General features: G+C 44.0%; 1 protein-coding gene across 3 annotated transcripts in view; it reads right to left on the reverse strand.

The window, feature by feature from the left end:
- Positions 1-1,028: 1,028 nt before the first annotated feature.
- The window catches only part of LOC122934750 (oocyte zinc finger protein XlCOF6-like), a 33,495-nt gene continuing 9,029 nt past the window's right edge, over positions 1,029-25,494 (reverse strand). The window contains exons 1-4 of one of the 3 annotated variants that reach the window (XM_044290433.1): positions 23,393-23,442; positions 22,541-22,638; positions 6,014-6,071; positions 1,030-4,823 (exon numbers count right to left, since the gene is read on the reverse strand). In XM_044290433.1, the coding sequence (XP_044146368.1) occupies positions 3,004-4,823; positions 6,014-6,071; positions 22,541-22,638; positions 23,393-23,426 (2,010 nt within the window). In that variant the 5' untranslated portion in view covers positions 23,427-23,442 and the 3' untranslated portion in view covers positions 1,030-3,003. Of the gene's footprint in view, positions 4,827-6,013; positions 6,072-22,540; positions 22,639-23,392; positions 23,443-25,494 lie in introns of those variants that run through there. The other 2 variants (XM_044290432.1, XM_044290434.1) reach the window with 2 other exon arrangements.

The following is a 25,494-nucleotide window of genomic DNA, read 5'->3' on the forward strand; positions in this document are numbered from 1 at the left end:
CAATTTGTTTAGTGTCCCAACTTTTTGGGAATCCGGTTTGTACTTGAAGCGAATGTATGTGAACACATTGTGATACACTGTGGAAGATTAGTGTAATATGTAACTAGGTGATTGGCCACGGCCGTTTGGGGAGGTGTGGCTTGTACTTTATAAGCAGGATCATTTGGGGATCACACTGTGCTTGATAAAGGCTATGCTATAGCCGAAACGTAGCAACTTTTGTAACCACGTTTTGCATGTAAGCAGTTCCCAGTGCCTTCGTCACCGTTTATTGGATTGCACATTCAGGAGCCTCTGTGGATCTAGGGCTCCAGATAGGCTGCTGCATTCCGGACGACCGTAAGATCTGGCGAGTGCGACTCCCTATTGATGTATTTCATTTTTTAGACCTGACATTAGAGGGAAAAAGTCACAGATTGTTGCACAAATAATTTATCATGTAGTGACAATAACCTCCCCCCCTAATAAAAGTTGCAATAGATCTGCCATGTGGTTGAAGCAGAAAGTTTTTTTTTTCTGTGTGTGGTTCACACCTGTTCAGAGTCTGCCAGTTCGCACACATCCATCGCTTTTTGATGATTTACAAGGAAAATTTACTTTTTCTTATAAAGTCATATATCAATTGAAATTCTGAATATGTGATTTGCACAAACTCTGCTGCCCTGACCTTGGCCTGTTACAAGCTTTGCCTGATCCCTCACTGCCACGCACCGGTGTTTCTGACTCCTGTGGGTCAGCTGTCTACCAAACAGGACTACTCCAGGAGGTAGCAGCCTGGTGGCGCCACTATAGTGAATTCCAGATCCCTGTATAAGGGTAAAGTGTGAATACCAGAGCCCTGCCAGGATAACAATCGTAGGCTTAGCCCAAAGACAAACCGTTTGGTTGACACAGTGGTTCCACACCCACTTATTGTTACACTCTTATGGACAGATCTGGCTGGTCAGGTCTGTATTATTTTTGATGTTTCACCCAGCTACAAGGACATTTATTGTTTTTATATTTTAAGAAACCTGACTATAAGATATATATTATGTATAAAAACAAAAAATATAATGAACAATATGAAAAGATCACTCTTTATATATTATACATAATTATTTATTTATTTTATGCACTTATATAGCGCTACCATATTCCACAGCGCTTTACAGACATTATCATCACGCTTTACCTGGAGGAAACCCACGCAAACGCGGGGAGAACGTACAAACTCCATGCAGATGCTGTCCTTGGTCAAATTCGAACCTAGGACGCCAGCTCTGCAAGGCAGCAGTGCTAACCACTGAGCCACCGTGCTGCCCATTATGATATTATGCCATAGGAAGAGAACAGGATGATTAATGCAGCGTGAAACTCTATTATTAATAGCGAACAATCCACACTATAAGGCACATTAATAGGCAAACTGAATCCTAGAGTTTGTCCATTCCATGGTAGTAGTTTGCAACTCAGAAAATGAATTTCCATGCTAGGTTGAAAATGTAAGTATATTTTATGAAAGATTAGAAGTGAAAAATGACCCATATTACACCAGTAATATCCACCATTAGTAGAGGTTTTATTAAGATAGAGACAACACTCTTGGGCTATCTATTAAAAAATGTATATTCTGATAGTAGGGTTCTCCTTATCTTCAGCTCTAGGGATCATATCCACATTCCAAGTAGCAACTGATAAATCACATCCAGCACAAGTATTTGTGACGGTCATCTGTTATGGCCACGATGACACCACATTTAGCAGCAAACAACACATTGGGAGGGTTTATAGTGTACGCTCAGCTCAATGTCAGACTGGGGTGCCTGGGGTCCACCGTACGGATACATTCAAATATTACCTGCTCACACAGCAGCAAGATGCTACCAGATGCTTAAATATGGGGGTCCCTGCAGGAACTTTGAGAAGGTAGGTCCTGGGGAAAAGAGGATACTGGCTAGCTTTCCTCTGTACCTAGAAGACATCTCAGCTATCTGATCCTGTCTATAAAAATAAACTGGGGAGTTTCTTTAATTATCTATGAAGTTTGTTATATGAACATAGGCTGGTTGAGGTGCTGTACATTGAATATATGTATGTAGTGCAGCAAGACTACTGTGTTATGTGCCACTTGTGCAAGGGGTGGGAGACTAGGGGCCCACCTTGCTCAGGGGCCCACTGGTGGATTCACCTGTACACCTGTGGGCCAGTCCGAGCCTGGCTCAGTTCACTTCAGGACCACATACAGCATCCCCACTGGCTGCATTTCCTTTAGTCCAGACCTCATAGGTTCAATATTGCCCATATAGCTCCTTTTAATCATTTTGCAAGTATGATGTCTGATTGATGGTGGAAAGGGGGTTTGATCACATGCATAGATGACCATAATACCCTCCCTCTGGAGCCATGTACAGTTAACAGGGAGAGGGTAGCAATGTCTCTCCTTCTGCAGTCTGTCAGTACTGGGCGCGCTATGGATCAAATTCAAGCATGTCTTGACTGAAATCTGTTCCCAGATCTCTTCTACACATACTGAATGTCGGCGCATACTGGTCGACTCACTTTCCTGAGGATAGGTCATTAATATGGGAAACTAGACACCATTTAAAGTTATACAGAAGACATGATTAGGCAGCAGGTCTCACAATAAAACTCCACATCTCTCACATGTCCTACAATCTGAACATTGCAATGGCTTCTCTTCTAAGTGAATTCTCTCATGTTTAGAAAGACTTGATTTCTGAATAAAAGACTTACCACATTTTCCACATAAATATGGCTTCTCATATGTGTTGTGAGTTCAGTGATGTCGAACAACACTTGCTTGACAGGTGAAACATTTCCCACATTCTGAACATGAAAATGGCTTCTCCCTTGTGTGAATTCTCTGATGTCTAACAAGATTTGCTTTATATCAAAATATTTACCGCATTCAAGACATGAAAATGGCTTTTCTCCTCAATGGGTTCTTAGATGTTTCCCAAGAATTGATTTCTGGCTAATACGTTTCCCACATTCTGAGCATTAAAATGGCTTCTCCTCTAAGTGGAGTCTTTCATGTTCCTCAACATGTGATTTCTGGCTAAAAGGTTTCACACATTCTGAAGATGAACATGGCTTTTCTCCTGTGTGACTTCTTACATGTTTTAAAAGCATTAATTTCACACCAAAATACTTACCACATTCAGAACACATAAATGGCTTCTCCCCAGTGTGAGTTCTCTGATGTCGAACAAGATTTGATTTCTGACTAAAACATTTCCCACATTCTGAACATGAAAATGGCTTCATCCCTGTGTGAATTCTTTGATGTTGTATAAGCAATAGCTTCACATCAAAACATTTCCCACATTCAGGACACACAAATGGCTTTTCTCCTGATTGAGTTCTCTGATGTGTAACAAGGTTTGAGTTTGAACTAAAGCATTTCCCACATTTTGAACATGAAAATGGCTTCTCCTCTAAGTGGAGTCTTTCATGTTCCACAACATGTTTTATAGGCATTGATTTCGCACTAAAATACTTATCACATTCAAGACACATAAATGGCTTCTCCCCTGTGTGAGTTTTCTGATGTCTAATAAGATTTGATTTCTGACCAAAACATTTCCCACATTCTGAACATGAAAATGGCTTCTCCCCTGTGTGAATTCTTTGATGCTGTATAAGCCATGACTTCTCATGAAAACACTTCCCACATTCAGAACACACAAATGGCTTCTCTCCTGTGTGAGTTTTTTGATGGTTAGTAAAATTATATTTCCTGTTAAAGCCTTTCCCACATTCAGGACATGAAAATAGCTTCTCTCCTGTGTGAGTTCTCTGATGGGCAACAAGATTTGATTTCGAACTAAAGCATTTTCCGCATTCAAGACATGAATATAGCTTCTCTCCTGTGTGAGTTCTCTGATGGGCAACAAGACCTGATTTTGAACTGAAGAATTTTCCGCATTCAAGACATGAAAATGGCTTCTCTCCTGTATGAGATCTCTGATGCTTAGAAAAATTATATTGACTGTTAAAGCCTTTCCCACATTCAGGACATGAATACAGCTTCTCTCCTGTGTGAGTTCTCTTATGGGCAACAAGACCTGATTTCGAACTAAAGCATTTTCCGCATTCAAGACATGAAAATGGTGTCTCTCCTGTATGAGATCTCTGATGCTTAGAAAAATTATATTGATTGTTAAAGCCTTTCCCACATTCAGGACATGAATACAGCTTCTCTCCTGTGTGAGTTCTTTGATGTGTAACAAGATGTGGCTTCTGACTAAAGCACTTTCCACATTCAAGACATGAAAATGGCTTCTCTCCTGTATGAGTTCTCTGATGTCTAACAAGACACATTTTCAGACTAAAAGATTTCCCACATTCTAGGCATGAAAATGGCTTCTCCCCTGTATGAGTTCTCTGATGCCGAATACAATTTGATTGATTGTTAAAGCCTTTCCCACATTCAGGACATGAATATATATTCCCCCTTGTGTGAGTTCTCTGATGTCTAACTAGAATGGATTTCATGCTAAAAGATTTTCCACATGTCAAGCATGAAAATGACCCATTATCTCTGCATTTTCTCTCATGCAAAAAAAGATTAGACTTCTTTTTAAAACGCTTCTCACTAGAAAAAATGTTTCCACATTTCTGTTTAGTTCTTGTTTTACCAATCAGTAATTGCTTAGATGAAGGTTTCTTGTGACAAGCGGTATCAGTGGATAGATCTCTGCTGTAAAGGACTGAGGGTTCATTAGGAGTTATTGAATAATCTTGTGTAGTATTGTTATCTTCTGCTTCATGATGGGAAGATAAATGGAGATGTCCATAGGAGTCGCTCATCCCGTCTTCTACTGGAAAATGAAAGAAAATTATATTATTTTGGCAGCTTTATTGAGACAATTGCAAGCCAGGAAATGTGATCACTACCATCTTCAATAATCTGTAGAATCCCCTGCATAAAACACAAAGATTTAAACTTTTCCCTACCACATATTGGTGCATCGTGTCATTCGAAAACCATTGGTTGACTTGTTTCAGGATTGAGGGATCTCCTATCACTGGCGATTCCCTTTGCCCTTTTTGTCAGAAATGGGTGAGGCTCGTCTATTCTCAGACCCAGGATTCCTTCAGGATCAAGATCTACCTCCTGTGATCTTGGCTGCCTGGCCCTCCTTGGCAACTTCCTTCTTAGCTGGATCCCATTAGTCTAGAAATCCTTCGGTCTCCTCGGATCTGCAAAACTGCTCTCTCCTACACCTTCCTCTGCTACCCTGCTGGGCTTCCTGCAACATCTCATGTGATGCTGGCCTATACTGAACAAAGACTAGTTTTGTAAGAGTACTGCAGACTTTTGTTTTCTTTTTGCAGAGCCTCCCTCTTGTCTAAAAGGTTCACCTATTTTAAATTGCCTTTTATCGGTCTTTAGATAACTGCTACCTTGTCCTTATCATTCATGGTCTTGTGATATGGAAACCAGTTTTTTTCAATTATAAGTACTTTCATCTCAGCAGGTTGGTTTAGTTTTTTTAGTTTTTACCAGCTAATTTGCAAGTGTCCTCCTCTTCCTATTTCTCTTATCATCATTAGATGCATTCACTTTTCTAGTTATTATTCTAACGGCTATTTACCCTTCATCTTTAGGACTAGGCCCTAATCTGACTGAATGCTTACATCCTGTACTACTGACCTCCCCTGCAAGGTGTGAATCTGTCTGAGAGGGCATATGGACAACCGAAGACTCGAGAAGGACCCCATGGGTCCACATACCACAGGTTCTTTGGCCTATCATATCATGTGACCTTTGCTCTGAATCGCCATTTACCCTCCAATCCTTTTTGTGTTTGTGATTGAATCTATTCACTTTGTGTCACATTTTACCGGTGCCAATGAAGATCAAGGGATACTATGGCTATAAATTAATTATTAATATTAATTGTATTATTAATGATGATGAAGAGGAGGTTTCTCTGAACTTACTATCAATTTCCCCATCAATAAAGACATTTACAATCAAAAAAGATTTATTAAAGGCTCTTACCATTCACAGACACTGAGATGGGTTTTTCAAGTCCACTAGTCGTTTCACCAGAACTTTCCTGCAAGATAAAAGACATGAGAAAAATATACCCCTCTGCTAGTTTTTCTTATTTCCATGCGAAAATTAAACACTTCTACAAGACATGAATTCGGCTACTTTCACACCAGCGGTTTTGCTGGATCCGTCATGGATCAGCAAAAACGCTTCCGTCATGATAATACAACCATCTGCACCTGGATCCGGTTGTATTATTTTTAAAATAGCCATGACGTATCCATCATGAACACCACTGAAAGTCAATGGGGGACGGATCAGTTTTCTATTGTGTCCAAGAAAACGGATCCATCCCTATTGACTTACTGTTTGCAGCGTTATTCTGACCGCAATGGGGATGCAACCAAACAAAACGGAATGCATTCTGGTGCATTCCGTTTCGTTCAGTTGTTTTGACCCACTGACAATGAATGGGGACAAAACGGAAGCGTTTTCCCCTGAAATTGAGATCCTGTGACAGATCTTAATAGCGGAAAGGGGAAGTGCAGAAGTGACAGTAGCCTTAGAGATGAGCAAATTTCTTGAAATTTGTTTTGGGTCCTGTGAAGGAGAGCCCTTTCACTATGGATTTGTTCACACCTTTTTGTTCGTTTATTTCCTTCATTTCGGCTGTTTGTTAGGTCCTCGAGCAAAGACACCCCCACTGGAATTCGAAAGACCCTGCATCTGTTTGGAAAACCAGATCAAGGGAGGTTCTTCGAACGCTTTACTGGATGGCCGCCATCTTAACACGCAAACCAACCATCCAGAGATGTGACTTGTGTGGGGTTATATTGTATTTTCAGGGCACTTTTGGGGTGTTTCACAATACTGTATTTTTCTGACCTGGGGAAGTTGGGGGTTGGCTTAGTTTGTATCTCAATTTTCTCCCAGGCTGTGGGGGAGGAGTTCTGTGTACTGTAAAAATTTGATGCGTGTGTACCAATAAAGACAGACTTGGTTTACTCAGCATTAAGCCTCGGCTCATGTGTGGGGTTATACTATACTAGAGCCATTCTGCCTGTATGGCTTATTTGCGGTCCGGCTGAAGAAAAGGGGAACCCGTGACGGTAAGAGTTGGTCAGCCCGTCTCAGATTCAATTCGAACAAATCACTCCAAGAATTCGATTTGGGTCTGAATCGATTCTACCTCAATTACAAGTGCTCCGATTGGCATATCACACTCTAAGATCTCCTAGGACACATATTATTACCTTTATGTTTATTTTTAATTTTCTTCTCTTCCCTCTCCCTTTTTAAGCCCTTTAACATTAAATAATGTCAGAATGACACTGATCTGTATAGCGCTGGGTAAACGCATTATTGACAGTGCTAAGAAGCAGCCTGTTTAAAAAGACACTGTGCCCTTTATAAAATTAAAAACAGTCCAATAATTGTCCCGTATTGGAGGCAAAAATTCTCCCTTTTTTGGGAGCAGCAGTGCAATGAGAAACCTCACAAAAAAGGCAGGCAATGTGCAGCCATTTAGGGGTAGTAGTAATGGCACCAGGCGGAGCAGCAGATGCAGTACAGTATGGAACACCATGAACAGGCAGGCAGTCGCATCACTGGGCTGATCATAAATAGTGATGAGTGGCAGGGGTCATATTCGAATTTGCAATATTATGTGAATATTTTGTAGAATATTCGGCGAATTTTTGCGAATTCATATATTAGTTTTTTTATTACAAAAATCGGCAATGTAAAGAAATAGGCCAAAGAGGATGCCTATTCCTCTATAATAGCTACCTCTTGAAGCTCATCAAGAGAACGCCAAGAGTGTGCAAAGCAGTAATCAAAGCAAAAGGTGGCTACTTTGAAGAACCTAGAATCTGACATATTTTCAGTTGTTTCACACTTTTTTGTTATGTATATAATTCCACATGTGTTAATTCATAGTTTTGATGCCTTCAGTGTGAATCTACAATTTTCATAGTCATGAAAATAAAGAAAACTCTTTGAATGAGAAGGTGTGTCCAAACTTTTGGTCTGTACTGTACATATAACCAAAAAACAGAACAGCACCTCCAGAGACAATCGCAGGTGCAAGCTACCAAGCAACAATGTAGAAAAACAAAAAAAGTTGTAGCACACTACTAAATGAATAGGTGAACAGGTGAATGTGTGAACAGGGTCAAATACATAACTCCAATACTTAATATTAACTGTTTTTTGGTTATAGGCATCCTCTTTGGAACTTACCACTCCCCGCCCACCCCCAGGTGCTTGACAAGCAACTTAAGCAGGGAGGATACATAAATAGCCAGAAATGGAAGATCTATTCATTGTCATCTGCTGGAAATGTGTTAAAATCCTCAAGGATCCATGTGCCTGAATTATTTTGACAGAGCTAAAGTTTTGCAAACGCGCAAGACAATTTTTCCTGCTTGGGTGGGAAAATGCCACCTGCCATGAGGAAAACCCTCCCTGAGATGACACAAGAAGCTGGAAAACATTGTACTGTGATAGCAAACTTGGCCATTTCCAGCCACTGTTCCAATCTGCATTCACAGAAGTCCATAGGGTCAGGGCATAGTCCAGGTACAACTGAACCTAGCTGTTCAGACAGTGCATTTCCGTTTACTGCATCAGGTTGGAGCAGCAGCTTCTGCTACTTGTTCTAGTAGAAACAACAGGAGAGTGGTGACTTAAATTTTGGTGAAGGAATGGAACTGCACTGCAATTACCACAAAACTAAGTGGTACAGCAGCAACTGCACTGCCAGCAACTTGGCCACGTGGGATTTTAGTTTGCAAACAAGCTAATTGCTGGTTGCGAATAGACTTCCCATGGCCGCATATTCTGTTATGGATGTCTCATGATGGAACAGATAACAAGGAGGAGGATGAGTATGAGTAGGAGCAGAAGAAGCTGATGATGATGATAAGGTCACTGTACTGCTTGGGGATGTGGCCTGGCTGTCACAAAGAAGATTGGGAGGACAGACTTTATCAAATGCTGGACAGTTCTATTTCCTGTCACGGCTGAGGATGGGGAAAACCCTCAGCCGTGCGATGCCCGATGATGTTAGGCTGCTCGGCTGGGAAGACAGGATTAGGGAGCAGGTCACCTCCTAACGCGTCCCTAACCTGACCCTAACTCCTAGCTGCATGAGCTGACCTTTAAGGTAGGAGGACCCATGCTCCGGAACCTCGGATCCCTAACTCACCCTCCGTACGGTCCCTGGACTAGGAGTCAGGGTAAGACGACCTACTCCTCCTAGGCACGGAGGAGCAGGAGTCTCAATGGCCAAGCTGCTGGGAAAAGGGGAACACAAACAGACTTACGGAAATGGCAGGCGAACTAAGTAGTTCCACCAACCTGCCACAGCCTTGCTGACTGGATCCCTGTGCACACAGGAATCCAGAACCATAAGCTGCACAAAATCACAAAGGAAGGTCCCAACAGAACATCACATGGACATCACACACAACAAGACATAAACAATGTGACAATATCTTTATGACCACAGGGGTGGCTCTCACTGGCAGGTAGAAAACACAGGAGGCTGCTCCAGCTAAGCATGGCTGAAGCAACCCTCAGACCTGTGCTAACAGTGAGGCTTTATAGGCCAAGAAGCCACACCCCACAGTCGGACACACCCAGTGACACACACACACACTGGGAAGGGAGTTAACCCTTCCAGCACCAGGGAAGGGAAAACACAACTTAAAAGGAGATATGTCCAAAACACGAAACACACTGTGGCTGTTGCCGCAGGCAACGACATGGGTGGCACTCATGTCCTGGGAGTCAGCCCGAAGGCCGGGACACTGTCACCACATGTACACACAACGACCTAACGTTGCCACGGGCAACCACAGTGAGGGGAAGATGTAAGTGCACACCACACATAACACAGAGTGCACACAAACATACGAAAGTGCATACAAACATGCACACAACTCCAAGGGGACCGCAGACATAGCTGTTGTCCGCGGCAACCGCACCTGAGGCAAACAGCAAAATGCCTCCAGCTGCGGTTGACACAACAACCCAAAACCGCGGGAAACTGTATGCGGCTCTCAAGGAGTCACGGCCATAAACATGGTCGTGACATTTCCCCACTGGATTTGGTGACGCCGTCTCATTGCTGCAATACAGCTCTGTTGCCAATGCTTGTGTTTGAATGTCAATGACATATTTTAATCCTGCAGATCAGTTTTGTGTGTTGGCCTTGTGGAGAAAAACAGCCATACAGGAGTTGCTCGCACAGAGATAGCGGCAGCCAAACTTGTTTTCAGTGGCATCACCAGTTCTCAAGCTCATCAAAATAGAAGTAGATCTGGCTCCGGCCATACATTGCCTCCATTCTTTATTGCAGCCACGCCATCACCCTTCTCCTCTGATGCCGCCTCCTCCTCAGCACACAGATCCCGCTCCCATGTCCTGTCCAACACAAAATCATCATCATAGTCCTAACCCTTCCCGTCACTTTTATCAGAAAGTGATATGTCATCGTGGGATCCTTGCCCCCCCCTTCCCCCACCGATGATGAGGCACGGGTAGTGGAAGTGCTCATTAGTACAGAAGGCCCAGGGAGTGGGAAGTACAGTGCTAAGTATTACATACCGCACCCTGGTCCTCTTCTCCCGGCGTCAGCTCTGCATTCTGTTCTGACACAGGTTTCAGGATACAGTGTGCGGCACGCGATATGACCTGACACTGACATCAGGACACAGTGCAGCACCAGTGCCCGGATACAGTGCTGAACTAAGAGCGGTGGTACCTGGAGGAGGAGAGGTGAGGTTTCTTTTTGTCTGGTCTGAGGTCTGCATTTAAGGGACCAAGAGGTGAGGTGGGAGATATAGGTGTGACAGGGGTCTGCATTAATTTAGGGATCTGATATACGGTCTGTATAAATTTGGGTTCTGATCTGGGTCTGAATAAATTTTGATCCCCGTATTTAGAGAGCCTGTGTATTGGTGTAGAACACTGTGCATTACAGAAAGATGCATAGGGAGTCCGCTGTGGTAGTGAAACAGTACTGTGAGTCCATATGACATGCAGATGACAGGCGTCGCTCTTAGAATCACTTAACACTTCACTTATTTGGTCAGTTACGGGGCCAAAACTGACCAAATAACTCAAGTGTGAACTTAGTCTTACAGGTTAATGTTAGCGCCTGGTATGAAGAACCATGCAGAGTCCCAAGATACTACTATAAAGTGAAAGTGCGCACTCCTTTTACACCGTCATCAGCTGATTCCACAGTTTTCTATAGACCCTGTTCTGTTACACACTGATACAAGTAGAGCCCCCCCCCCCTTCCCGACAGAGTCGAGTTTGTGTTGACGTCACTGGTTATTTTGCCCTTCTTCTGATCTGTCATAAGAGCAACGCCCAAAAAACAGATCCTGTCGTTTGAGCATCTTCCTTCACACGGTCAGCATTTCGTCAGTAATCCATCAGTATTGCTAAGGCCAAAAAAAACAGGCGTGGATCCTAAACAGAGATGACAAGTAAATGGAATATTTGCATGTCTTCTGTGTTTTGTACCCACTCCTGCTTTTGGCTACCAAATCATGAACCAATCCTGATGCAAAATAGGGACCATGTGATACAAGCCTGACAGCTGCTCCAAAGACGGGATCCGTTGTGTGTCTCATTTTTCTGTCATTCTGACAGATGAGAAGAAGTGTAAAATAAATTATGATGTCAATAAGGCCAAACAGGGAAAATAGAGGCCCCGTCATAGAGTGGTGAGGTGGCAACAGCATGAGGAGACAACACAGTGGCCCAGTCACAGAGTGGGGAGGTGGAGGGCACAAGCAGTGGTGGTAACAGCACAAGATGGTGGGTGGCTGTAGGAGCGCATGGCAGCAGGTGTGTGGCATCAGGCGGGTGGCAGCATCAGAATAGTGGCTGAAGCAGGTAGTGGAGGAGGAGAGGTGAAGCACGTGACAAAGTTTTGGTGTGGCATCGAGAATTATTTAGCCTGATGCATCAGGCACTGGTGTGTGGAAATCCTGGCTGAGCCACGCCTGATTCATGTTCACAAAGGTCAGTCTCTCCACATTTTGGGTGAAAAGACGAGTTCTCCTTGGGGTAATTATGGCCTCGGACAAACTAAATAGCCGCTCTGATGCCACACTACTGGTCAGGCAGGTAAGCTTGTCGATGTCGGGTGGCAGGGTGCAGTCCAAGTAATCCACCACCTGCTGGCTCAGGTTCTGCTCCATGTCTTGCTGCTGCTGGTGGGTTGGTGGTTTCTTCAGTAGGCGGGTGATGAAAACTGCTCATCAGAGACTCTTGGCTTAAGTTGCTGCTGATGGAGCTGGTACTGCTCCTGCCCACCCACCCCCCTCCAGTAGCTATGGCAGTTGAATGTGAGCACAGAGGGCCCCCCCCCCCGGTAAAAACTTCGTGATAAAGAGTGATGGCGTACATAGGCAGCGGCCAACTGACTACATAGAATGTCTCGATAGTAGTACAGTTTATCCTCCCTCCCAGCGGTTTGAAAAAAAGGCCATCATTTTGGACTGGTAGCGAGGGTCTAACATGGTGGAGAGCCAGTAGTCATCTCTCTGCCAAATTGTGACAATTCAGGTATCACTACACAAGCAACTGAGCATGCATCGGGCCATTTGCGCAAGGGACTCGGAGGGACTTCCTGCCTCCACCTTTTCTGCATACCGCCATAGTGTCTTGGGGTCATCTGTCTGGTCTTCCTCATTGCCCTGTAGCTCCTCCAGCTCCTCCTCTCCTGTCACCTGTGCAGAAAAACCACCCATTTCTATATCCATTACTTGTGCATGAATGTCCTTCTCCAGTTCAGCCCCCACAGGGCTCATGTGGCCGCCACGTCTCCTGTCCAGCCAGATTTATCAGCATCTTCCCCAGGACATGAAGCAGTGGAATGACGTTGTTCATTCCATAATCCTTGCGACTGACAAATAAAGTGGCCTCCTCAAAGGGCCTGAGCAAACAGCAGGTGTCACGCATGAGCTGCCACTGGCTAACGTCGAAGTTACACAGTGGAGCCCTCCTATCCGTCTGCATCATCAAGAAATCGTTTTTGGCCTTCCTCTGCTCATATAGTCAGTGCAACATGTGGAGGGTGGAGTTCCAACGGGCGGAAACATCACATATCAGCCGATGTTGGGGGAATGCTATTCTGCCTCTGCAGCTCAAGAAGGGTGTGCAGTGCAGTGTAAGAGTGGCTGAACATTTTCAGGATGTCTTGCAGATGGGTGGAAGACTTCAGGAACTGCTTTAGACCAAATTAAGCATGTGCGCCAAACAGGGGGCATGGCTTAGCCCTCCTTGACACAGCTCCAACACAATGTTCTTCCCGTTATGGGAACTATAAAGTAGTGTAAGAAAAGTTTTCAAAAATATATATTTTTTTAAATATAAAAATTCAAATCACCCTTTCTCCATGTACTCTAGTTAAAAATTAAAACAATAAAAAAACAAAAAGACATCATGGGTACTGCCACATGCAAAAATGCCTGTACCATTAACCATTAAAATATAAAATAATTTTTCCCATACAGAAAACTGCGAAAAAAATTCAAAATGGATAATTCGCTGTTTTTGGTTGCTTCACCTCCCACAAAAAAAATGTATATAAATTGATCAAAAAGCCTTACACATCCCAGAATGGTATCAATGAAAAGCACAGATTGCCCATCAAAAAATGAGCTCTCAAACATCTCCGTACACATAACTACAAAAAAATTATGGGGATCAGTATATGGAGATGAAAAGAAAAAATAATAATTCTGTATTAAAATGCAAGAAAAACTATACACATGCGGTATCACCATAATCTTACTGACTTAGAGAATAAAAGTAACAGGTCAGTTATACGGTATGGAGAACGCCGTAAAAACACAAACCCATAAAACTTCTGCGGAATTGTGTTATTTTTCCAATTTCACCCCATTTGAATCATATGCATTAATAAATGGTGGAATTAGAAAATGCAACCTGTCCTGCAAAAGCCCTCGCAGCCCCGTATGGCGTCACTGTATGTCAGGATCACGCGATACGGTTTTGTCACTGGTTACCAAAACGTGATGTTGCGCCCTCCCTGGGAGTACGTAAGGTCAGCCTGGCACAGTTTACACAGATAGCTCTTGTCCGCATGGGCACAGGAAGGCACAGGGAGTGAGAGAGGGTGATCACAAGTACTCAGTTCGGTCAGTGGACCGACAAAAATCCCTGTAGGGGTCCTAAACTAAATAACTTTATTGTAACATATCTAAAATCTAAAAACCTACAGGGATAGGTTAAAACCATCAGGAATGAGAGGGGGGGTGACGGTTCCTCACTTGCAATTGGTGCCACCTAACACTTTATGGACCATTTGATTATTTTATGGGCGCACAGCCTGTCACAGAACTGAGGATAGCTAGACTACATTAAGGATCAGGTGTAGTTTACATGTGTGGCACTGCTGTAGGAGACTAAGGGCCGCTTCACACGAGCGGATGCCGTGCGTGGCATCCGCTCCGTGAAAGAGTGCCAAGACCCGCTGCAGACTGCAGAGGCACGGAGCGGTAACATGACTGTTAATGCTCCGTGCCTCTCTGTGATCTCTTTACTACGAAATCACAGTTGTCACTGTGATTTCGTAGTAAAGAGATCACAGAGAGGCACGGAGCATTAACAGTCATGTTACCGCTCCGTGCCTCTGCAGTCTGCAGCGGGTCTTGGCACTCTTTCACGGAGCGGATGCCACGCACGGCATCCGCTCGTGTGAAGCGGCCCTAAGAGTTCATTAATAAACAATTAGGTGCAATCTAGGTTGCTACCATTGAATGTTATCTTAGGCTAGATCTACACGACGACATTTGTCGCACGACAATAAGTCGCGCGACAGATAGGGCGCAACATTTGTCGCGCGACATTTTGTTGCACTAATGTCGCGCGACAATTTTTATAATGACAGTCTATGGTGTCGCACTGCAACATGCGACATGCTGCGACTGCGACCCAACAGTCGCAGAAAAATCCATCTCGAATGGATTTTCTGCGACTGTTGCGTAGCAGTCGCAGCATGTCGCATGTTGCAGTGCGACACCATAGACTACCATTATAAAAATTGTCGCGCGACATTAGTGCAACAAAATGTTGCGCCCTATCTGTCGCGCGACTTATTGTCGTGCGACAAATGTCGTCGTGTAGACCTAGCCTTACAGTCTCCCAGAAACTCGTAGCAATTAATTGCCAATGGTAATGGAATTGTTTAATCAGTGCAACTCACATTTGATCAATTAGCATTCAGACCAAGGGTACTAATCAGTTCTGTTGTATAGGTACTGTGGCTCTGTATTGTGTATCACAGGCGTAAGAAGAGAGGGTGATCCACGCTACCTTCAGCGTGATACAACACTCGCTCACAACCCTGACAAGCTGAGAGAGCCTTTCCACTGCCCCAGTGAAACAGAGCACTGCCAGCCCGGTAGACTGTCACCAGTTCCTAGATATAAGCCCGGTCCTTTAACGGGATTATATCGGGTCAGGAACCAACCCGGGTAGAGTATGACATAATGCAGAAACAGGGACATGGGGATTCGTGGATTGAGATACAGAACAGAGCAAGGTTAATTTATATATTTAATTGCCTTAAGGGCGCACTAGACACAACACTATATACACACAGATATATACAATGGTCAGATGTACACGGGCATTTTAACCCTTACTCAGTCACACCATCCCTCCTCCTGTTTTGAAGCAGGGCCAACTGTGTTGCCTGATTTCCTCTGCCCAACTACCCCTCACCCTCAGCAGATGGCAGGCATTAAATCATCACTCCGCATATTCCTCACAGCCGGACTCCCTTGCTGATGTAGACTTAGGCCATTTTCTACACCTAAAACAGGCATAGAAAATGACACACGAGATGGGCCAAAAAGTGGCGTATATCTGTTAGTAAATGAACCCCTGTGTGCTTCACATTAATAGTAATTAACCCCTTCTTTTCCCCCACCATGTTGCCCAGTATGTGAACAGTAAGTTGATGAGGTTACTACTAATGTGAGGCATAGGGTTTATGAACTTAAACTGCATAGGGTTTATGAACTTAAACTTTCATGTGGCAATAATTGAGCAAGCACCTTGGCTAAATGCGCGGGGGAATCCCGTGAAGCCCCCCCCCCCCCCCCCCCGTGTGTCAGGTCAATTTAGACCTGCGGTTTGCGGCTTTTACCTGTGGTTGCAGCGTTGATCTGGCGTGCTATCAGGTCCCAATGCGGCTGTAGGGGGGACCCGATGGCATGGAAGGCAGCGTAATGCCTTCCTGAGGCATCGCGCTGCCTTCCGGCGACGAGCCTGTGAGATCCAGCCCCCTGGATCTCACAGGCCGGAAGCTGTATGAGTAATACTCACTGTATTACTCATACAGCCAATGCATTCCAATACAGAAGTATTGAAATGCATTGTAAAGGGATTAGACCCCCAAAAGTTGAAATCCCAAAGTGGGACAAAAAATAAAGTGAAAAAATTTTAAGTTTCAAGTAAAAATAAACAAAAACGTCATTTTCCCCAAATAAAGTAAAAAAAAATTGGTAAAAAATAGGGGGAAAAAAATAGTATACATATTAGGTATCGCCACGTCCGTATCGACCGGCTCTATAAACAAATCCCATGACCCCTCAGATGAACACTGTAAAAATTATAAAATAAACAATTTTTTTGTCACCTTACATCACAAAAAGTACAACAGCAAGCGATCAAAAAGGCGTTTGCCCACCAAAATAGTACCAATCTAACCGTCACCTCATCCCGCAAAATATTAGCCCCTACCCATCCCCTCATTGCCCAAAAAATTAAAAAACTATGGCTCAGAATATGGAGACACTAAAACATAATTTTTTTTGTTTTAAAAAAGCTGTTATTGTGTAAAGCTTACATAAATAAAAAAAAGTTGACATATTAGGTATCGCTGCGTCCGTATCGACCGGGTCTATAAAAATATCACATGACCTAACCACTCAGATGAACACCGGAAAAATTAAAAATAAAAACTGTTGTAAATAAACCATTTTTTGTCACCTTAAATCATAAAAAGTGTAATAGCAAGCGATCAAAAAGTCATATGCACCCCAAAATAGTGCCAATCAAACCGTCATCTCATCCCGCAAAAATCATACCCTACCCAAGATAATTGCCCAAAAACTGAAAAAATTATGTCTCTCAGACTATGGAAACACTAAAACATGATTTTTTTTTCGCTTCAAAAATGAAATCAGTGTGTAAAACTTACACAAATAAAAAAAGTATACATTTTTCTTGCTGATGGATCAATTGGATGCGGAAAAGCAAAAGTCTAGTAGAACATCACAATTCTTCGGAAAATGGAGGGTGTACATTAGTAAGCAGCTCTCCGAAACTGAAATTCAAAAGATAATGAAAAACTTTCAATTCACAGAATGGTACCTACTCACTGACTTGAAAGGAAGCTTGGGTAATTTGAAAGTAGTCCAGTCATCCTAGTGGGGAATTTTTCAACTTAATTTTCATTTTCAGTGGCATTTTCATTCTCTTTTTGTTTCACCAGCATTTAGGATATTAATTTAATTAGTCGGGTTGGGTACACATCCAGAAAAAGGGGGGGGGGGGGAGTTTGGGGATTTGAGAAATGTGCTTTAAGAAATGAGTGATATCATTTGGAGCAGAAGGTGTTGATGATACTCTGATACTCTGATTTTGTACATGATGGAATGGTTAGTCAGTATGCCGTTACCTTGATTTTTGTACTCTACTCCAGTGTAAAGCCATGTTTTGCTTCAGAAATGCTTCTATCATAAAATAAATAAAATGTTATTTAAAAAAAAAAAAAGTATACATATTAGGTATCGAAGCGTCCGTAATAACTTGTTCTATAAAAATATCACATGACCTAACCCCTCAGGTGAATACTGTAAAAAATACAAATAAAAACGGTGTAAAAAAAGCAATTTTTTGTCACCTTACTGTACATCACAAAAAGTGTAATAGCAAGCGATCAAAAAGTCACACGCACCCCAAAATAGTGCCAATCAAACCGTCATCTCATCCCACAAAAATCATACCCTACCCATAATTGCCCAAAAACTGAAAAAATTTGGGCCCCTTATGGTATGGAAACACTAAAACATGATTTTTTATTTTTTTTTAAAGAAATCATTGTGTAAAACTTACATAAATAAATAAAAAGTATACATATTAGGTATCGCCACGTCCGTGACAACCTGGTCTATAAAAATACCACATGATCTAACCTGTCAGATGAATGTTGTAAAGCAAATAAAAACGGTGGCAAAACAGCTATAGTTACCTTGCCTCAGAAAAAGTGTAATATAGAGCAACCAGAAATCATATGTACCCTAAACTAGTACCAAAAAAACTCCACCCTATCCTGTAGTTTCTAAAATGGGGTAACTTTTTGGGAGTTTCTACTCTAGGGGTGCATCAGGGGGGCTTCAAATGGGACATGGTGTCAAAAAAAACAGTCCAGCAAAATCTGCCTTCCAAAAACCGTATGGCATTCCTTTCCTTCTGCGCCCTGCCGTGTGCCCGTACAGCAGTTTACGACCACATATGGGGTGTTTATGTAAACTACAGAATCAGGGCCATAAATATTGAGTTTTGTTTGGCTGTTAACCCTTGCTTTGTAACTGGAAAAAAAGTATTAAAATGGAAAATCTGCTAAAAAAGTTAAATTTTAAAATTATATCTCTATTTTCCATTAATTCTTGTGGAACACTTAAAGGGTTAACGACGTTTGTAAATTCAGTTTTTAATACCTTGAGGGGGTAGTTTCTAGAATGGGGTCATTTTTGGGTGGTTTCGATTATGTAAGCCTCGCAAAGTGACTTCAGACCTGAACTGGTCGCTAAAAATTAGTTTTTTTTAAATTTCTGGAAAAAATTAAAGATTTGCTTCTAAACTTCTAAGCCTTGTAACTGTCACGGCTGAGGATGGGGAAAACCCTCAGCCGTGCGATGACAGAAGATGGTGGTCGCTACTCGACCAGGATGACTGAATTAGGGAGCAGGTCACCTCCTAATCGCATCCCTTATCTGACCCTGACTCCTAGCTGTATGAGCCGACCCTGATGGTAGGAGGGCTCATACTCTGGAACCTTGAAGTCCCTGCTAGCCCTCAGGGTGGCCCTAAACTAGGAGCAGGGTAAGACGACCTGTTCCTTCTGGATACGGAGGAACAGGAGTCTCACTGGCCAAGCTATAAAGAAAGGGGGACAGAAACAGTCATATGGCAATGGTAGGTAAGTGCAACTAGTACCACACCTACCTGCCACAGACACAGAGCCTGGAACCCAAGTATAAGTGCTGCTGTCCACAACAACACAAGAGACAGAGCACACACCACACAGGAACCCAGGAAACCATACGCTGCAATAAATAAGCATAACACAAACGCATCCTCATAACATTGTGTATCACATTTTATGACAACAAGGGTGGCCCTCACTGGCAGATGGTATATGGGACCAGGAGAGTGCCTCCAGCTTACTACAAGGCTGGAGTACCCCTCAGACATCAGGTCTTGACTGAGGCTTTATAGCCCTTGTAGCCACACCCACAATCAGACACACCCAGTGCACACACACTAGGAAGGAAGTTAACCCTTCCAACACCAGGGAAGGGAAGATATCAACTTAAAGGGGAAGTGCACACAATCAAACCCTGTGCACACCAAACAGGAACAAGGCACACCTAAATAGACAGGTTGCCAGGTGCAACCGCATGCACAACACAGCAAGCTGCCTCGCAACAGCTCAGGCTGCTATGCTGCCACATAAACAATGTTGCCAGCGGAAACCACAGGTGAGGCAACATACTACAGCCCTCACCTGTGATTGACAACCAGACCTAGACCGCAGGCAACTGCATGCGGTTACAGGAGTCACGACCACGACCAAAAATAAAATATCATTCCCAAAATGATCCAAACATGAAGTAGACAAATGCGGAATGTAAAGTAATACCGGAAACTATTTTTGGAAGTATTACTATGTATTATAGAAGTAGATAAATTGAAACTTGGAAATTAGCTATTTTTTACAAATTTTTGGTAAATTTGGTATTTTTTTATAAATAAAAATTACCGCAATTTTTTTAACTTCATTTTACCAGTGTCATGAAGTACAATATGTGACGAAAAAACAATCTCAGAATGGCCTGGATAAGTCAGATTGGAAAAAAATGGCCTGGTCCTTAAGGTCAAATAAGGCTGTGTCCTAAAGGGGTTAATAGCGATTTTTTATTTTTTTATCTAATAAATAACTTTTTCTTTTCATCTCCATATTCTGACCCCATAACATTTACAGTTATGTATACAGAGCTGTGTAAGAGCTAATTTTTTGTGGGACGATCTGTAGTTTTTATGGATACCATTTTGTGGTACGTTATTTTTCCATTACACCATTCGCCGTAAGGGATCAATGTTTTTAGCTTTAAATAGTAGAGGTGTTATCGGATGCAATGATGTCTATATTTTTGATTATTTACTTTTACTTTAATTTGGGGTAAAGGGTCGATTTGAATTTTTGTAATTTTAAAAAACATTTTTTTACTTTTTTTCTGGCCCCCCCCCCTCATTAGATTGCCTTTTATATTAAGTATTGGAATTTTAGCCATTCCAGAATATAAAGATCAGTATATTACAATACGTGCTGCCACCTGCATTGGAATATACAAGTAATAGTCCTAAAGCCTTCTACAGCCTCTGGCCTATTACTGCTATGGGACGCTTTCCCTGATTTCAGCCAGGGAAAAGTGTTCCTGCCCAGAAAGCGCGTGCTTCTGGGGGTTTTTACCTCTCAGATGCCGCGGTCACATTTGAACAGAGCATCTGAGGGGATAAATGTCTGTGAACGGCATTATCACTGATAACAGACATTAGCCCCGTATGTCTGCTGTATGGAACTTAAAGCACCCGGCGGATAAGACACTTGTCTCGAAGAAGACACCATCTTTAGAGACTCAACATCTGCCGTACATGTATGGATGTCAGGAAAGGGTTAAAGGGGGGCAGTTTAGGGGCCATTTTTCTGCTTACAAGTTCCATTTAATTACAATTAATACAATCTTTTGACACCAGAAACCATTTGCAAACAACAATAACATGAAATACAGCGTACAGTATACTCCACTGCTGCTGGGGGAGGTCAGTAGATGGAGAGTACAGTATACTCCACTGCTGCTGGGGGAGGTCAGTAGATGGAGAGTACAGTATACTCCACTGCTGCTGGGGGAGGTCAGTAGATGGAGAGTACAGTATACTCCACTGCTGCTGGGGGAGGTCAGTAGATGGAGCGTACAGTATACTCCACTGCTGCTGGGGGAGGTCAGTAGATGGAGAGTACAGTGTACTCCACTGCTGCTGGGGGAGGTCAGTAGATGGAGAGTACAGTATACTCCACTGCTGCTGGGGGAGGTCAGTAGATGGAGAGTACAGTATACTCCACTGCTGCTGGGGGAGGTCAGTAGACGGAGCGTACAGTATACTCCACTGCTGCTGGGGGGGGTCAGTAGACGGAGAGTACAGTATACTCCACTGCTGCTGGGGGAGGTCAGTAGATGGAGCGTACAGTATACTCCACTGCTGCTGGGGGAGGTCAGTAGATGGAGCGTACAGTATACTCCACTGCTGCTGGGGGAGGTCAGTAGATGGAGAGTACAGTATACTCCACTGCTGCTGGGGGAGGTCAGTAGATGGAGCGTACAGTATACTCCACTGCTGCTGGGGGAGGTCAGTAGATGGAGCGTACAGTATACTCCACTGCTGCTGGGGGAGGTCAGTAGATGGAGCGTACAGTATACTCCACTGCTGCTGGGGGAGGTCAGTAGACGGAGCGTACAGTATACTCCACTGCTGCTGGGGGAGGTCAGTAGACGGAGCGTACAGTATACTCCACTGCTGCTGGGGGAGGTCAGTAGATGGAGAGTACAGTATACTCCACTGCTGCTGGGGGAGGTCAGTAGATGGAGAGTACAGTATACTCCACTGCTGCTGGGGGAGGTCAGTAGATGGAGCGTACAGTATACTCCACTGCTGCTGGGGGAGGTCAGTAGATGGAGCGTACAGTATACTCCACTGCTGCTGGGGGAGGTCAGTAGATGGAGAGTACAGTATACTCCACTGCTGCTGGGGGAGGTCAGTAGATGGAGAGTACAGTATACTCCACTGCTGCTGGGGGAGGTCAGTAGATGGAGAGTACAGTATACTCCACTGCTGCTGGGGGAGGTCAGTAGATGGAGCGTACAGTATACTCCACTGCTGCTGGGGGAGGTCAGTAGACGGAGAGTACAGTATACTCCACTGCTGCTGGGGGAGGTCAGTAGACGGAGAGTACAGTATACTCCACTGCTGCTGGGGGAGGTCAGTAGATGGAGAGTACAGTATACTCCACTGCTGCTGGGGGAGGTCAGTAGATGGAGCGTACAGTATACTCCACTGCTGCTGGGGGAGGTCAGTAGAAAGCTCCATTACATCAGTCTGTAGAGGATTTGTAGAAACCTCAGCTTCACTTACCTGATGATCCAGTGGGATATTTGGTTTCTCCTCTGGACAGTCCTGGGAATACTGAGGACTGGGACATCTCTCTGGTGGATTTCTCTGACTGGATCCATCTGTAGGAAAACACACGGTGACTGAATACATTGTCTATATCCAACGATGAGTGAATCTGTGATGCCGTCCGGTCCGTGGCTGCTGACATCTCCTTGTTCCTTGAAGGCCGTTGGAGCGCTTACCCAACTCCCTGCTCCGGTGGTCCATACCTGTTGACATTTTATTGTTCTGTCCACAACGTGCTGATCTGTGGCCAGCTCTTGGCCTGCAGTGGCTTTGTCTGCCTGTAGGGCATGTGCTTCTTCTGGTTCTTAAAGGGCCAACATGTGTGGCCTTAATCTGTCCACTCTATGGCTAGCCTCCCTGGGATATTTAAGGCACCCTCCCCTGTGGAATGGAGCCTGAATAAGAGGTTCTAGTTGCTAGTTTCCTACCAAGGAGCTCCACTCTTGAGTTCAGTTGCACATTTCAGATGAGCGAGTGTGATGCTCCGGACTCACATCGCAGCACCCGTCCTGAACTTCCAGCACTGCCAGGGTCGCATAGCTTTATATTGATTTATGACGCTATGTAACCCTTAGAGGTCTGGAATGTATTGGATAACACTGACATAAGGCTGTCAGTGTTATCCAATACGTTCCAGAACTGTAATTGTTACATAGCGTCATAAATAAGTATAATGCGACCCCGGCAGTGCTGTTAGGTCAGGACGGGTGCTGCTGCCGGCCAAATCTGTGGCACAGCACATCTACATCCGCACTGTAATTTAAAACTGTTCTCTCCTCTACAGTGTCATGGAAGGTCTCCTCTTACCTGGTGATGTGAGGGACTGGTGATTCTCCATCATGACGTCCTTGTACAGATCCTTGTGTTCTTCTAAATACTCCCACTCCTCTATGGAGAAATAGACAGCGACATCCTGACACCTTATAGGAACCTGACAACACAAGGATACAGTCATTACCAGACCCCTCCCTTGGCGTTATTGTATAATGTCCCAGCATTCCCAGCAGCGCTCACCTCTCCGCTCAGTAGCTCAGTGATCCTGGTGGTAAGTTCTAGGATCTTCTGCTCATGTATCAGGGAATGAGGTGGAGGCTCGGTGATGGGGCTCTGGGTCCTGCTCCGTCCTCCTGACACACGGGGTGTCACACACTCACCAGACGACTTCTTCACTACTGTGTAATCCTGTGTATGGGGAGACGCCGATCACTACAGAGATTCTAAGAATCCTTCACCTTTCCAGACATTTCCCTGGTTTATTACTAGAGATAAGAGTGATGTCATGCGAGACTCTCACCTCTCCAGTTATCAAGGAGATGATCTCCAGGGTGAGGTCCAATATCCTTACAGCCATGTGGTCTCTGTCCTTCTCCATCCTTGGTGGGTCCTTGATGGAAAAGACCATTGGATATAAAAAGAAGAGAGTCCTGCACCTAAGAAACGAGGGAAAGAAGGAGGATTTGGAGCAAAATCACATCTTACATGAACTAAAGTGTCTCAAAAATTAAGAATGACAAAAGTCTACCAATATTGTACAACGGAGGTGACTTAGCTCTTGAGGTGTCTTAAAAATACCAGACTGGTGACCATAATAAATCAGTCAGCCGGCCTCCTGCTGTACAGTGAATACAGTGTTACACAGGACACACATCGCAGTCTACCACATACAGCAGACAGAGCTCATCTTATTTTTACTGTAAACGTCTTTATTAATGGGATGACTGATAGGAAGTTCTCAGACACTTGATCTGACATGCTTTCTGCAGCCTTTGAGAATTTGAAAGTGTTACAATGTAAAGACCCACATTCTCCCCCCCTAACCTCCCCCCTTCGAGTTTTACCCTCAGGGTATCCATATAAATTCCTATTTTCTTTTTTTTTATGACATCAATATCTGACCGGTGGGGGTCCGACACCTGCCCCCCGCTGACCAGCTGGTTATAGAGGAGGCTGTGCCCCATGCGAGCCCTGCTTCCTCTGTATTACGCCGCCCATCGTCTCCCCTGTAGCGGCGGTGTAGTGCGATTACAATTACTTGCTTCATTCAAGTTTATGGAGCGAGTTCTAGTAATTATACTGCTCCTCCGAGACAACGGGCAGTCTAATGAAGAGGAGGTGACAGTCACATGGAGCGCTGCCTCCTCTACAAACAGCTGATTGGCGGGGGGCCGGGTGTCGGACCATCACAGATCTGATACTGATGACATATCCTGAGGAAAAGTCTTTAATATAAAACCCCTGCACAACCCCTTTAAGATGGAAATGTCATATTTCTACTTCAGCGGCGTTCTCTTTATTCCAGAAGCACAGTCTTTTCTAATAACCGCAACTCATACGCTTTATTCTCCATCTCATGAAGTAATCCAATAATCCTCCAAAAAAACAACAAGGCAACATTATTTTAAGGGGACAGCACTATTGTGAGGGGGCACTAAGGGGACAGCACTATTGTGAGGGGGCACTAAGGGGACAGGACTATTGTGAGGGGGCACTACTAAGGGGACAGCACTATTGTGAGGGGGCACTAAGAGGACAGCACTATTGTGAGGGGGCACTAAGGGGACAGCACTATTGTGAGAGGACACTAAGGGGACAACACTATTGTGAGGGGGCTCTAAGGGGACAGCACTATTATGAGGGGGCACTAAGGGGACAGCACTATTGTGAGAGGACACTAAGAACAGCACTATTGTGAGAGGGCACTAAGGGGACAGCACTATTGTGAGAGGACACTAAGGGGACAGCACTATTGTGAGGGGGCACTAATAGGACAGCACTATTGTGAGTGGGCACTAAGGGGACAGCACTATTGTGAGGGGGCACTACTAAGGGGACAGCACTATTGTGAGGGGGCACTAAGAGGACAGCACTATTGTGAGGGGGTACTAAGGGGACAGCACTATTGTGAGAGG

The sequence above is a fragment of the Bufo gargarizans genome, chromosome 4 (assembly GCF_014858855.1).
Source record: "Bufo gargarizans isolate SCDJY-AF-19 chromosome 4, ASM1485885v1, whole genome shotgun sequence".
In the NCBI taxonomy this organism is placed as follows: domain Eukaryota; kingdom Metazoa; phylum Chordata; class Amphibia; order Anura; family Bufonidae; genus Bufo; species Bufo gargarizans.